Raw genomic sequence first — 16957 nt, 5'->3', positions numbered from 1 at the left:
GTATGTCTTCAAATTTATTTATTTGTTTCTAGGAATCCTTTTTTTAATTAACATCTACTAACAAAAGAAATTATGGTCTTATATCTTGAACCTCCCTTAAATCCCCTAGAAATATATTGGTCCGTAATATAATCCACATATTTACGTCTCATGATGAGATTTTGAAGTTAAACCGATATTTCTCAAGACGAACAATAAAACGTCGAAAGATCCTGAAAAGAAACTCAAATTTCACTAACCGTTTTGTTATTTCCCGATATCATATTTCTAAGCGAATTATTCATACTAAATCCTAGAAAAAAATCACACCTAAGATTTACAACGAACGAAATTTCAATATTGATCTAATAATAATTTTCTTCTTCTTCTACTTCCGACACAATGGTTCATTATTGTCGATTATATGCAGTGTCGACTTGATCGTTATTCACTTGAAGGCAAGCGTCTTGCGCCTCAAGCATTAGTCGAGGGAAATTAAAAATGCATTGAAAAAATATCCCAAAAATATATGTTAATGTTTTCTATTAAAATCTTCTTCTTCTTCTTCTTCTTCGTCTCCTTCCTTTTCTTCTTGGTGTAGGCCTTGTGACCTATTTTTAAGAGAGTTCTATAAGCCCCCTACGATGTCGTTTCCCAGCTGTCAATCCATCTCTTTGGTGGTCTGCCCGGGAGACGTATACCTTGGAGTTGGCCGTGCAATGCTATGTGGGGTAGTCTGGATAGTTCCATTCTCCTCACATATGCATAGTATTGTCTTTTTCGTTGCCTTTCCCACCTAACGACATCTTCTATCTCGAATATTTCTATTATCCTGGTGTTATCTCGTAGACTCCTGCCAGATATGCTCCTTAGAGTACTCATTTCTGACACTCTTAGCGCGTTTTTTGTTACTGCAGTGTCCACTCTAGATTCGATCCTATATGTCATGATGGGATGCACACAAGTTTATATATATATATATATATATATATATATATATATATATAAAACTTATTTTACCATATATTACCATTTGATTAATGTGTTGATTTTTTTTCAGGATTTTCTCAACTGAAATCTTCGTTCAGTTCCTCCGGACAACAATCATGTCTTTCAGGTAACCATTTTATTATTATTTTTTGCATATTATCATCTTTCAAGTCAAGTACAATAAAAATATTATTTTCCTCAATAATTCTCACATTTTGAGCGTGTTCAAATTAGGGGTTATTTTATATTATTTTATTATCACCATAGATGTCTCTAGTGAAATTCTAGTGATTCAAGCACTATGTTTCGAATTTGAACATTATATATAGTTCCAAAAATTTGAGAAGTAGGACTGTCAATCATGGGTAGAATTAGTAAATGTAACATGTGTGTAAAGTGATCACTTAACCAACCTATGACAGGCCATAAGTGCTGTTAGTACCCAAAAAAAAATATTATTCTTCATCTATATCGAGATGTCAAATTGTATTAGTATAAACGTTAAGTAAAACTAGGAGTTAAAGATAATCTTTCATTGAACAATGGGCGCTAAATATTCGGTTTATCGTCTGAAGCCCTGTTAATACCCAGACTTTGATATTCTTCTTCATCAATGTTGAGATCTCAAATTGTAGTACTAAGAAGACGTTCTTCGTCTAAGTGAAACTAGCAGTTAAAGTTAATCTTTCATTGAACAATGGGCGCTAAATATTTGGTTTATCATCTGAGCAAGGTGTCTCCGAGCTGCGCTAAATAATCAACAGTACGGCGGGCAGGTGGGGGGAAAGTGGGGGGTTGGTGATGAAAGGATTGTGAAAGAATAAGGGAGGGGGGGTGAAGAGGTGTGAAGAAGCGGAGGGGACCAAGGTGAGATTTAAGATTGATAAGTACAAGGGTTTAAGTGGCAGACGGCTCGCGAAATGGTACGACATGGTTATTTTTTTAAATATATTTTTTTAAATTTCATTTTTAATGGTAAATATCACTATTTATTAAAATTTATAATGACACGTTTCGATGCATTCCTCATCATTTTTAAACACCGATGAAAGTAAAACTTAAATTAAAAATTGTTAGATTTTACTACAAAGTGTTGTAATTTTAATCAATCAAAGAAAATTGTACTTTATGGTTAAAAAACATTTGGCATTTTCAAACGACATTCGTCAAAACATTCGATAACTAGGCGAAACAATTGACACAAAATTGATTTTTATGTGTTTTTTTTAACAATAAAATGCAACTTAGTAGACTCAAAAAAATTGTGTTTGATTTAACATTTAGCACATAAAATTTCACATTTAGTACATTTTGAGTGTGTCCAAATGCTTGTTTTCAAATCTGGATTATCTCCAAACGGGAGTTATTTTTTACATTATTTTTGACATCTCAACAAAGATGAAGAAGAATATGGAAGTCTGGGCATTTACAGAGCAAACTACCCTTAACTCTGAATCGAGTTTAATCAATATATCTAGAAGTTCCAAGAATTCTAATAGTGTGGTTGACAATCATGAGTCGTATTGGTGAATGTTACACGTGTATAAAGTGATCACTTAAACCAGACTATGACGATCGAAGACCTGTAAATGCCCAGACTTCCATATTCTTCATCATCTTTGATGAAATGTCAAGTAAAAAAAGTAAGTATTTTTTAAAATTATTTAATCCCTTACACCCAAATGGCGCATAGGGCAATGTGTAATATTCAATAATGGGCCGAATAGTGAACGTTACACAAGTACATAAAGTGATCACAAAGATTAGATTCATTACGAATCAATTCACATGTATGTACATATTTTGAATATATAAAAAGTTATTTCTTAAGTCAGCTAAATGCCAGGTCGCAAGTTTTGAAATGCTTAGATTTCCATCGTCTTTCATATAAGTACGATACATGCTTCGTCTCAAACTTAGACACATGTAATATACGTGTATAGTCTCTGTTTAGATTGTCTGCAAAAAAAGAAGGAAAATTGAAAGAAAAGTCTAAATTAACACGATGATAACCAGCCTTCAGCGTGGAGCGATACTATGATAAGAAGAATCACCATGGGTATAGAAACATCCCCTTTCTATATCTTACGGATGGTTACCCCATGAACATATTTGTATGCTAATCAATCAAGTTACAAATTAGTATTAAACACTTAATATAAACATTAATCTAACCATCCCGCGAGCTCCCTTCATGCCTCACACCCGACCCTTACATACCGATGGCCAAAGGGCTCAAACAACATCCAAAAAATCAAATAATAACTTTCAAAATCCAGTCATTTAGTAGAAAAGATGACTAAACTCATTTGACCGTCGTAGACTGAAAATGGAACAAGGTAACCTTTTGACGTAGTGGTATCTTACTGTCTGAGGAAATTTTCATCCCCAGACAGTTCTCGCTACAAGGGGAGCGTGTTTAACGCTTTACACCCAACCTTTTGTTTTTACATAATGAATATGCACCAGTTTACCACCTCGCGGACCCTAGACCCAAAACAACGTAAATCTCCCGACTTATGATACCCAAAACAGGCCTTTATTCAAATAAATCCAGAGATCAATTTAGCCTGCGCTGTTTTTATCCACTTATCCACATTTACACTCGTACCTGTCCGGGGCTAATATTGAAAGATAACATCTCGGCGGTGTATTGATAAAGGAAACAAGGCTTTGTGTACTTTTGAGATAAGGGATGCTTTTGTTTGTTTTCTGGCTGTATTTGTGGGATTCTGTTTTCGGTATCGATTTTCTTTAGCCTTGCGTACAAACGAGTGTGTGTTGTGAGAGAGCTCTTTGAAACGGACTGATTTGAATTTCGCTTGTTTTCATACGGCAGAAAGGATATTAATTCGAGAACGTTCTCACTCCTGGCGTGATTACGCAATCAGGACATTATTCGGTTATTTTATACTTGTCTGCAGGAAATAAGAACAGTTTACGTATTTCATTTTTTGACATCTCAATATATCATATCATCTCTATAGACGAAAAAGAATATGGCAGTCTTGGCATTTACAGGGCGTAGACTTTATTAATCTATTCTATTAATTTTGGTTAATTGGAAGAAATTGCTTCTTAGAGATAAACCCGCAAATGTATTTTTTTTCTGTATATGAAGTTAAAATAAATAAATCCTAAAGGTTCGTCAGAAAATTAACGATACCACAAAATAGGTAACAATCAAAATCTTTGAAAAAAAACGCCTAAAATAAAAGTTAAAATTATCTAAGCTTTGTAGTAAGGTCGTTAACTTTTCACTGTGATTCCAGATTTGGACGTTTATTTTATACAACTTTATCGATCTGTATCGTCAGGATACAGTTTGAACAAAAAAGACTAAGCTTTACAAACTGTGATTGAAAATGATGCGGAACGCATCGAAACAGTGTCACAATAGATTTTAAGAAAACGTGTTAATAACCAAGTAATTATTTAATTAAAAACAAATTATTTTCAGAGTTCCTTACCTAACATTCATCGCGTAATTTGTGTAATACCACTTAGACTCACCCATAATAAATAACCAACTTAATTTAACATCGAGTCAACTTTTAAAAATATTCCCATTGTGATTCATTTTTCTTCTTTCTCTGTTTTAAAATTTTTATTTTAATACAAATATCAAATCGTAATAATTTTATTTCAATTGCCTGATGACGGAATGATTTTCCGAAACCGGTTTATAAAAGTGGTATTAAACAAAGTAAACGATGAATGATAAGGAGAGTGTTATATTACCGTACCACAAAGTTATCAATGCTTTTAATCTACAAAAATAAACTGAAAATATATTTCATTAGAGTACAGGCCAAATACTTTTGTTAATTTTGTTGTAAAACCTTTTTATTGTAGGTATTATATCTTGTAATATATATAATCTGGCGCGCTTGGCTACCGTTCTGGAGGTCCCGGGTTCGGTTTCCAGAGGGGGGTCTAATAAATACAAATGATTTTTTTCACAATAATATTTATTCAATATTACCCTGGACTGGTACTTGAAGTGGAGGGCTGATCACCTTCCCTTCATGTGATAACAACCAAGATAACACTGCGTTTATATGATGCAGTGCCCTATGCACCATTGAAATGAATGAATTTAAAAAAAAACTATATTGTATTGACATGTTAGCATTTCGGCTCAAGACAGGCTATGCCTAAAGATTTAAAATACATATAATTAATAAAATATAAAAAAATGTACCTTTGTACCTGAAATAATTAAAAATGTATTTATAAAAAATATATACCTGACCTCTTAAACTTTTTTCATCTTAAATATTGTTGAATCTTGGAAGTCACTCTTAAACAAAGATGTCGTCGGCCATTTGCAAAACGGTCGTCTGTCTCTTTCTGGCCCACAAATATAAACAAGGCGTTCCTTTTCCAAAGTCCATTTAGCGCCCCTTTTATTCAAATTTTCCAAAAACAATACGCCGGGCTCGGGGCACCTGTCGCGGGCCGCCATTGCTGCACCGCGTTTCGAGTGCTCCACATTTCAATAAAAATTATATTTGCTTTCGCACGATGGCACACTCACACAAACAAACACACACACACATGCACACAGATTAAACTAACACACACACACGGACTAAACTAACACAAACATGCATACTGTATATCGTGCCCTTCCTAGCAAATCTCGTACGCAGAAACGTTATTTATTTATTTATTTATTGAAGGGCTAAAGCCCTTAACATCATACATATATACAGTATCTAATATAAAAATACATATAGAGAAACAAAAAGTCTTAAATAAAAAATAATAATAAAATAACAAATAGTAAGCACTGGTAAATACACGTCTCCTTCACACGCTATCAGCGAGCAGCGAGAGAGAGTGAAACACAACGTTTAAATTTATCCATTATAACATGGAGAAGAAATGCTGAAAAAGTACAGACTTCAAGGTGGATAACAATATATTAAATAAGTCTATACTTTCAAAAGCATTGGGTAACATGTGAAGCCGCTGAATCGGAGAGAACATGATGTATGTCCATCTCTATTATGTAGTACAGTAAAGCCTCGATATAACGGACCTTTATTTAATCAACTTTGGATATAACTGATAAAAATCCGATAAAATGTACAAAAATTAAAAACGTCCTATAAATATCATTCATGCTTAAATTCAAGTGTCGCTGCATGTACATAATGAATTTTAGCGGCCATGATAATCACGTCATACGTCTAGCACTAGAATTTAAGACATAATGCCGTCTTGCCAAAAATCAGCGGTAAGACTATTCGTCAGATAACGAAGTTCAACTATATTTGACGCATAGTCCAAATTTTAGAGAGTTCATTACAACAGTAAAAACAGCAGACTTCAAAAGTGCAAACAAAACCTTTTCAAAGCAAGATAACCGAAAGCAAGCGCATCGATATCAAACAGCAACGTCACTTCACGACGAGTGTCTGAAGACAAGAAAATAAATAATTAATAAATAAATAGTTATGGTTAAAATGTATTATTTTACGATTTCGAACGACAGCATTAAAAATGTAAATATTTTTTTTAAAGTTTTTTTTTAATATCCACTTTGAACTAATTTGTTGTTGTTACAATAACATTTCCGGAAGATGAAGTATAAAATTTGTAACAGTCAATTTGTAAGTTAAGGGCCGTGGTATCAAGTTACTGTCGGGCATATTGTATATAAATAGAACAGGGTGGCAACTGAAGTGTTGGGCATAATAATATTAAATATATATTTTATTTATTTTCATTTTATTTAATTTTATTTGTTCGGGAATTGTACAGCTTCCATATAAAAATGTGATATAATAAACAATAGTTACAATGATGAAAGAAAACACTTGTTTTTTACCACTTGAGTTTTATTATAGACTACATGTTTCAGAAGTTAAACTTCCATCATTCAGGTCTGTATAATAACTTATTATACAGACTTAACTATTATACTTATTATACTTAGTAATTATACAGACCTGAATGATGGAAGTTTAACTTCTGAAACATGTAGTCCATAATAAAACTCAAGTGGTAAAAAACAAGTGTTTTCTTTAATCATTGTAACATGTCTTACCACAATGTTAATGCCGAAACAATAAATAAAATAACAAAAGTTACATTAACAATAATAAACATTACATTACATTACAAAAATAGTTACGTTAAAAAAAAGCCAATTAAACAGTTCCACATTTATGTTATAAAACTATTAAAAAATATTCGGAGATTTAAAAAAAGGGTATGATATAAAATAAAAGATTTAGCAGGAAGGAAGAGGAAATGAGAGGAATTAATGAGGGTAAACTCATTAATTCCTCTCCTTTCTAAAATACTTTGTAAAATATACTCACATTTGATCAATTATCAGGAAAAACTACATATTATGAAAATTAAAGGTTTAAAATGCTATAGAATTTGTCATTTCTTAAATCTGATGTATTTTAAGGTTTTTTTTTCAAACATAGATTCATAACTTCGACAGTTAGCTGATGTATGAAGTGATCAATTTTACAGATCATAAATCTTGTAAATCCCAAAATCTTAAAAATAAACTCTAGTGAAATAATTTTTTAATTAATGTTTTACTTAGTAAATACCACTATTTCTTAAAATCTACTGTGACACGTGTTTCGATGCATTCCTCATCGTTTTCAAACACCGTATTTAAAAATGGATAGATTTTACCACAAAGTGACGGCCGAATCAACTAATGAGATAAATTCAGTTGAGATATTTATGAATTATAATGCATATTTATAAATATATATATAAGCCCTGGAATGCTCAGACTCTATTTCTTTATAAAAACGATCGATAGAATTAGATTCTCAAGTCGAGACAGGTATTATATTAATAAGTCGTCTATTGGGTATAGTCCCGTGTCTAATAGAATAAATAATAATAAGTATTATTTTTTGACATCTCATCAAAGATGAAGAAGAATATGGAAGTCTGGCCATTTACGGGGCTGACGACCGTCATAGGCTGGACACACTAGTATTTGGACACACTCAAAATGTTGTAAATAATAAGTAAGTAGCGCTAGTAAATGATCATCTTATTTGTCTTTATCTTTAGCGCTAGTAAATGATCATCTTATTTGTCTTTATCTTTAGCGCTAGTAAATGATCATCTTATTTGTCTTTATCTTTAGCGCTAGTAAATGATCATCTTATTTGTCTTTATCTTTAGCGCTAGTAAATGATCATCTTATTTGTCTTTATCTTTAGCGCTAGTAAATGATCATCTTATTTGTATCACTATAGAATCATCGATCGAATATATTCTCCCTATTTATTAATACGTTAGGTACTATGATTTACTAGACACGGTGCATGTGTGAAAAGGAAATGTGTCTTTCGTGATGGAAAGAGAATGGTGTGGAAGTGTAAACAGTCGGATGTGTGGACTGGCGCTTGTCAGTGTGAAGGGAGTCACATGTTCTACAATACCTTTTATCTTGCCGAAAATCGAGAAAATTATTGTTACTTTTACTATAACAGATGTTACATTTTTTATGTGAATGGATTTTTACATCTCGATAAAAAATATTACATTAAATAGTTGTATATATAGATGTTCTCTTGTTCACTCTAAACGTGGTATAGGACTTTAAACTGGATTGATGCAATGTGATCTTAATAGGTGATTGCTGGTTACATAAAAGCATTGCCCTTTGGTTGCCAGCTATTCTACTTAAAAATGCATACTTGGAGCATTCAGCTCGAACCAACACTTAAATTGCAATGATTGGTGAAACAATGACAGTCGAAGACGCGATAAAACAAGAATATATGTATTATATAAGTTGTTAAGTTTTAAAGGATATAAAGTGTGGTTGTCATTCATTGGTAGAATGGTGAATGTAACACGCATATCAAGTGATCGTTTAAACCAGCTTATGACAAGTCATAAGACATCTACATTCTTCATCATCTTTGTAGAGTTTTCAATGTAAATAACTCCTAAGTAGAGAAACCCAGTTTTTTAACATAGATTTTGAGATTTTGAGAAACTAAAATTATTCATTGATCGCTTTGTTCGCCACAACTTAGCATTCGTATATGCTCTTTTATTTCTTTGCCATTTAACTAGACTAAGAAACAGAAACATCCAGTAATAAATAAAGTTTAAACTTTCTTAGGTTGTAATTCCTGATTAAGTTCAGTTAGTAATAAATAAAATACAAACTTTCTTACGTTGAAATTCTTTATTTATAGATTTGGCATTTAATTTGTAGAACTCCATTTAAATTTATGCGTTAAATGTTAAATCAAACAATGATATTTTGAGTCTGCTAAGTTGTATTTCATTGTTAAAAAAACACAAAAAAAAAATATTTTGTGACAATTGTTTCGCCAAGTTATGGCATTTTCAAACGAATGAAATTTCTTCCCGATTGTTGTTATTTTTTGCTTCCTTGAAGAGGGGAGATCGGGGTGAAATGGGAACGGCAGCTGATGAGGGATGAGAGGTGTCAGGTGTCGGCTCCTCACTCCGCGCCCGTGACGTCATGCCTTCCCATGCACCCTGTAGCAAGGGCGGCGCGGCCCGACAGAGGCGGATACTATTACATCCCCTACACGTTTGACATTGTCAAAATATTTAACCATAACATAAATTCAACACGTTTTTATATGTTCCTTAAAAATTATTACATTTATTTTAGCAACATTTTGATTGTGTCCAAATACTTGTTCACAAATCTGAATTATCTCCAATTTTAGCAGTTATTTTTCACATTATTTTTTGACATCTCAAAATATATGATAAATGCCCAGACTTCAAAATGATCACATTTATTTTAACACCATATTGAGTGTGTCTAATTACTTGTTCATAAATCTGGATTATCTCCAATTATAGCAGTTATTTTTCACATTATTTTCGACATCTCAAAATAGATTATAAATGCCCAGACTTCAAAATGATTGGATTATCTCCAATTATAGGAGTTATTTTTTATATTCTATTTTTATTTTGAATGTTGAAAACATTAACTTTGTGGATCATAGTACTGTGATATATTATTTTGAGAAATAAAAAGACTTTGTTTTTTGATCCGCTCACATTTTTATTAACAACCAAGTAGTTTCGGCAACAACCTGTTGCCCTCTTCAGGGTTTATTTTATAATATAATATTTAAATTTATTTTTATAGAAATGTAATATACAAATATGCCTAAAGTAAAATAAATTTAATAAACCTTTTTAAAAATCCAAGATAATATTGTGAGAAAGGATTTTCTAAGAAATTTAAAACGAATTGAGTGATAAAAGATTTGTTGGACGATAATTATCTTTTTATTAGAAATTTTACCCAAATCGCAAATTTAGTTCGTTTTATTTATTAATTCTCCTACTTATTGAAACTTGAGGTAAACTAATTGAATCAATTTCGAGAGATTTTAATTTGTAATTTGGCGCTTTAAAGTATTTCAAAAAGAGTTCAATTAAACTCTTTTGAAAATATCTTCAAAGGGTTTTAACGCTTTCTTTTGTAATGACTGATTTATATACATACCTTCGTGTCTTGTATTAAAATAAACTTTTTTTAAGTAATTCTTTTTAGGTTGTACATCATACCATCGCCACAGTTCTCTGTATTAGTATACATGTTGTAAAAACATAATACATTTAATAGAAAGTTCTTATAATATGCAAAAATCGTGATGTAATATCGTTCGTTTGTAAGTTATTATTTATTCTATTTATTTTATTTGTTCGGGAATTGTACAGCTTTACATATAAAAAATGATATAATAAACAATAGTTACATTTAAAAAAATAAACATGACATTACATTAACAAAAATAGTTACGTTAAAAAAAATCCAATTAAACAATTCCACATTTATGTTATAAAACTATTAAAAACCATTCAGAGATTTAAAAAAAGGGAAAAAAGGTAATGTTTTAAAATACATAAATTATTTTCATAAAATGTATCCATTTTTAAGTTTTATATCGATGAGAGTTTTAAATAAATATTTTCCAGATTTCAATGAGGAATTAATAAAAACTGCACAATTTTTACATCACCAGTTGTATCCTCTGAACTTGGTTTCAAAAGCTTTTTTATTATATATGTACTTTTATATATATATATATATATATATATATATATATATATATATATATATATATATATATATATATATATATATATATATATATATATATTTGTGTATTGTGAATATATTTTTTATATCCTGTTCCAATTCATCATTATATTCCCCATTTTAATTTCGTGTAATCAAAGGCTTAAAATCCACTAATAAAATATGGATACCTAGCTAAAAATGGAACGCCATACTCTTCAATTATGTGCTCCTAGCTTTCTTTATACCATACATGCCTTTGTTTGCTATGGTAGTGTAGTATAGCTTGCACGCTAGTTAGTGATTGTCCTAACGTACGTCTCGAAACCGGTAGACTAAAATCTCGGTGAGTGGCTATATACCAACATTACTAACATTTTTGTAAATAAGTACATCTTATCCTACTGCTGATATTATTTTATGCACTACTTAAATATGTTTAGTTGTGTGCATAATCGTCTCGTCGCGCGAATTACCGCATCTCCCTTCGGCTAACGGAACGCTCGCTCACAATGGAGGGCCGCCTTAAGACATCTTCAAGGAGCTTATGAATATAAACGTATTTATTCCCGTTGTAGCGCCACTAACCGCTCTGTTAGCGCTTAAAAAGAATAAATTCAAAGGAAAATGAAGAAGAAGCAAAAAATGGCGGAAGGCGGCCCAGCCGAGTGTGAAAATATAATGGCCAAGTAAGGTGGCGGAACGGGTAATTGGAAATTTCTTTCTCGTGTCACTTTGGCGGGAAATTTATTTTCCACCTCGAAACTTACCCGCGCTTTTTATCTATTCCGCGCCATCTTTCCCGCCATTTCTTCCGGGGTGCTCGGGACGCATAAGGACCAATTATTACGAAATTTCTCGGATTTTCGGAGGATCCATGTGCTTATTAGATTTTTTTGTGGAAATATTTTTTGGTCTGATTACTTTGTCGTCTATCGTAAGCCCGATGGTAATTCGTTTTCTTCGTAACATCGTTATCTGTAATGTGTAACTACAAAGTACACATTGCTTTTAAAACATACATTAATATCGCTTAGCAGCTGTCAAGAATCACGCTGTCCGCCATAACCAGTGTTCAGTATTACGTGTGTCTCTATTAAGTTCAACAGATGGCGCTGCCATTGAAGCAATATTAAGAAGAAAAAAAATGGAACAATAATATCAATGTGTCAAAATATCAAAAGAATCGGTGGATAGCTTTAATACATTTAAAATTATGAATTAAAATAATTTTGATAATTTGTATTGCGCAATTTCAGTAAAATACTACCTCAAGGGCACTTATTAAGACTTGGACCTTGAAAAAAACAGCATTTGCGTTTGTATAAATGTATTGTAGATATATAATTTTAAATTTTCACTTAATTCATTTGAATAAATATATACGTACAGTACAGCTCACAAATATAAGTACAATCAATATCAGTACAGCTCATATTTTCAAGTACAGCTCATAAAACTGCGCCGGACCTGTATTACCTTGAGGCGTTTTTAAAAATGGCTTAAAATGATGTGCCGACCCTTCCCTCTTACTGATTGGCGTCCCTTGCATCGCTCCAGCGAGATAGGAACTATCCCGAGGCAGATTATAATTAATATTGTTTGACGACACTATACTTTGCCGGAAATAAATGCACATTTTCAGATGCGTTGGGATGAGAGAACCAACTTATTGTTTCATATAACGCCCACACAATACTCAGTTCTGTTCATGCCTTTCCATATATTTTAATAAAAAAACATAAAACTTTTATTAGATCACTTTTTGAGTTTATTAATGTAAACACGACTAGTTTCGAGAACTACAGAAGTTTTCATCAACAACTGCAAATACAAATAATAAAATACATGTAGAGCCGATAAACACAACAAGGCAGAGAAGGAGAGAGAGTAAAAATGTGACTCTTTAGTATAATATTTAACAGAGATATTCATTATTATAATACATGAGAATATAATCAGATACATGTAGAGCCGATAAACACATCAAGACAGAGAGAGAGAGAGAGAGAGTAAAAATATGACCCTTTAGTATAATATTTAACAGAGATATTCATTATTATAATACACGAGAATAAAATCAAATACATGAGGAACCGATAAACACAACTAAGTTAGGAGTAAGGTCCTTACAATGTATTGCCTTTACCCACATTTACCAGCTGCCTATCATTCAGTTCAGTTCATTCTAACAGTCAGTGATCCAAAAATAAATGCTTTATGGAAAGATATTTGTGTATGTTAATCATGGTCTTTACTTAGGCTTCTATAATTACTATAATTTCATGTAATTCAAGAGCGATAATTCTTGTCAAAAATACTCGCAATAAACATATTGCTTTCTTTATATATTTTTTAATCTAGCCGGAGTGTGACAAAATGACATAAATAGTAAGGTAGACGAAAGGCAATTAAAATGGTATAGGCACATAGGACGTAGAAAACCGGAACACATTGTAAACTAGGCGATTGTCATGGATCTTCCTCGAAAAACATCTAGAGGAAGACTAAAAAAATTGTGGTTTCTACAGAAAGAGAACATGATTCGAAGGCATGGCCTAGGTGACGTTATCCATAATAGAAGAACCTGAGGACGAAGAGAGTTGATCCCAACAGTGTATAAAATGATAAGTTGAGATGGAGCCAAGAAGAAGAAGACTGAGTTATAGTTATTTATAATAATAAAAAATAATAAACCCTTATCCGCACCCCAATGGTGCATAGGGCACTGTGTCATATAAACGCAGTGTTATCTTGATCGTTTACACATGAAGGAAAGGTGATCAGCCCTCCGCTTCAGGTACCAACCAGTCCATGGTAATATTGAATAAATATTACAGTGAAAAATATTTAATTAAATGCTATTTATAAAATATCCTTTATTCAATGAAGCAACGGAGTTAATTAATCCAGCCTAAATTAAGACACAGAGAAGATCCTTCAGGAATGTTTTATAGGCCATTCGATTGATAGAAGGAATTTAAAGGAATTAATTAAGTTTTTATATTGAGCTGTAAATTCCTTGACAAAGGACGAGGAACTGGGAGGGGAAAGCACTCATTTACATGTCCTCGCATTTCTATTTGATAAGCCATTTCAGACCGTATTAGGATTACGCGCCGAGGGCTTTATTTTTCAATTATACCGAAGGGGTGTCTCACAATGAAAGATATGATTAATTTGTGCCAATGTGGCTTAGTCTTGTATTTTTCTTTTATTTATCCGCGATAACCATAATGAGTTCAAATGACATTTAGGTGAGTTTTAAATATCAACTAAAAACGTTGGTGCGATAATTTACAAATATAAGTGAAAAATACAATTATAAAAATATAAAACCGTATAGATAACTTTGACTTTACGTTAATTCGGTAAAAAACACAAATATTTATCTTATTTTCTATGGATAAGAAAGACTCAACCTTCCTTAAAAATACTGATATACAACTGCTTTAAATACAATTAAAATGCAACTCTGTTTTAAAATCACTATAAATATTTAATTATAACTTAATTATAATGTCAACCGGTTTCGAAGCTAACCACTTCTTTATCAAGACTGATTAATAATCAGTCTTGATTAAGAAGCGGTTTGCTTCGAAACCGGTAGACATTATAATTAAGTTATAATTAAATATTTATAGTGATTTTTAAATAAAGTTACATTTTGATTATAAAATGAAAAATCACAAAGTTAGTGCTTCAAATATAAATTATATGGTTTAAATATGTCTAAGCTTTTAGATATACGAGTATAAAGGTTATTATACAACTAATTATAACAAGTAATATTAAGGTTTTTTTAAATATATAAAATCATTTTATGTTGGCATTTTACAGAATACTTACATTGATAAAATCACTCACATGAATGAGTTACACAAAATGTGTACTTGTACTATTCCAGTTACGAAATTCTTCATTTGTAAATTTCTAAAAATACCCGGAAAAGGAACGGGAGGGAGGAAATAGGGAAATGAGGAAAAGGAAGAGGTCAAACCTGACGTCAAAGATAAATTTTATACAACTAGGAACAAGCCACGATATAAATGTCGAGTTACAATGTAGGCGATCTCAGCGCTGGCAATGACGAGTAACAGTAGAACATATCACAATCCCCATATAAAACGGTTATATAAACTACACAGTAAAAACGTTCATTTCCTTTTGGAATCCTAACCTAGTTACTAGCAGCAGCTAGCCACATCAATTTTAACATTTCTTCATTTGCAACATTTTGAGTGTGTCCAAATACTTGTTCCCAAATCTGGATTATCTCCAATTATAGGAGTTAATTTTTCATATTAATAAATAGAATTAGTGAATGTTACACGTGTGATGTTATGTCATAATCCGGGATTCGAACCTCACATACTAATAAAAGAGATATTCTGCTCAACTAAAAGATTCTTTTTATCTCATCAATAGATGTCTCTATTGAAGTTCTAGTGATTCAAGAATGATATTTCAAAATTGGTTCATATATATATAGAACTTCCAAGAATTTGAGTAGTGTGGTTGTCAATAATGGGTAGAGTTGGTGAATGTTACACGTGTCTAAAGTGATTACTCAAACCAGCCTATGAGGGTCGTCAGCCCCGTAAATGCCCAGACTTCTATATTCTTCTTCATCTTTGATGAAATGTCAAAAAAATATTTTTTCATTTGAATTTAATAAAAAAAATTAAAACATTTACATTCATTTTATAATTTTACCAGAAAAAATAAGTGTTTTTAAATTCGGTCCTGTGGGCAATTTGAGTCTTGTTTTTCGTGTTTCGTCAAAACGTGCGAACGTTTCACACCTTCTGAATGACACCAGACAATCTGACATAATGCCTTTTGTCTCCGTTCCTTTATGGCATTTGTAAGGTCCATGGTCCTTCGAGGCGGATCATTGTGTCGCTAATAATGATCTTATTTACCTGTAAACGTTTTGTTTATTTATTTATATCGCGCCCAGTGTGAATGGAGGCTTTGTTTTATAGACGGATTCGTTTCCTGGTAGATTCTGATTTAAAAAGGGATGTAAGAAGTTTTTTTTTTATGAAAAGGTTAAGTTCAACCTTGAGGTGAAATAAAAATTCAAAACGGGTCTAAACATCTAACGATTTGTTGATCGATATTTAATTAAATTTACATGGTTGATATTTTTAGTATTCTAGTCAAATACGATACAAATTCCAAATTTTTAAATTAAGAATAAATTAAAGTACAGACATTTAATTATATTTATTAATATATAGCTAAACTGGCAGTGCACAACGGAGTCTTGGTTCCAACTCTAATGTATGGAAGTGAAACATGGAGTTGGCAAAAGAAGAATGAAAGTAGACTGAATGCAGTCGAAATGCGACCTCTCAGAAGAATGTGTGACAAAACGATGTATGATAGATGTGCGAATAGTGAAATAAGGAAGGAATGCAAAGCTGAGATAAGCATTATCGATAAAATTAAGAAAGGTGTGTTGAGATGGTTTGGGCATGTAGAACGAATGAGTGAGGAAAGAACGGTAAAACAAATTTATGAGGCAAATGTTAGCGGGAAAAGAAGCAGAGGAAGACCTAGAAAAACATGGCACGATCAGGTATGCCAAATACTTGAAAGTGGTCAGGTTAGGAGTCGTAACAATCGGCGGGTATGTATGAGGAGATGCATGAACGTGGAAGAGGCGAAGAATGTTTGCAAGGACAGAGTGGTGTGGCGCTCTATTCTCTCTGCCTACCCCTGCGGGGAAGCGGCGTGATGGTTAGTTAGTTTTTTTTTAATATATGGTGGTAATTTAACTACTTAAATGTGTTTTGGTCAAAAAAAAATTAATCTTTATAAAATAATTTTTTATTTATTTATTTAAAATCATATTTTCTTGTGGTGTACGGAGTGCGTGGAAGTTTTTTGGTGAGG

The 16957-nt window shown here is 32.0% G+C and overlaps 1 protein-coding gene across 4 annotated transcripts in view; it reads left to right on the top strand.

Moving 5' to 3' along the window:
* The window catches only part of LOC148306400 (uncharacterized), a 160431-nt gene that overhangs the window by 31877 nt on the left and 111597 nt on the right, over positions 1-16957 (top strand). For all 4 annotated transcript variants that reach the window (XM_088265043.1, XM_088265042.1, XM_088265040.1 and 1 more), the window contains exon 3: positions 1040-1096. In XM_088265043.1, the coding sequence (XP_088121169.1) occupies positions 1040-1096 (57 nt within the window). The remainder of the gene's footprint in view (positions 1-1039; positions 1097-16957) is intronic.

This window comes from Brachycentrus maculatus, unplaced genomic scaffold (assembly GCF_059751285.1).
Source record: "Brachycentrus maculatus isolate JH-2025_06_01 unplaced genomic scaffold, ASM5975128v1 h1tg000242l, whole genome shotgun sequence".
Classification (NCBI taxonomy): Eukaryota; Metazoa; Arthropoda; class Insecta; order Trichoptera; family Brachycentridae; genus Brachycentrus; species Brachycentrus maculatus.
This window is presented reverse-complemented; position numbering and strand designations above follow the sequence as displayed.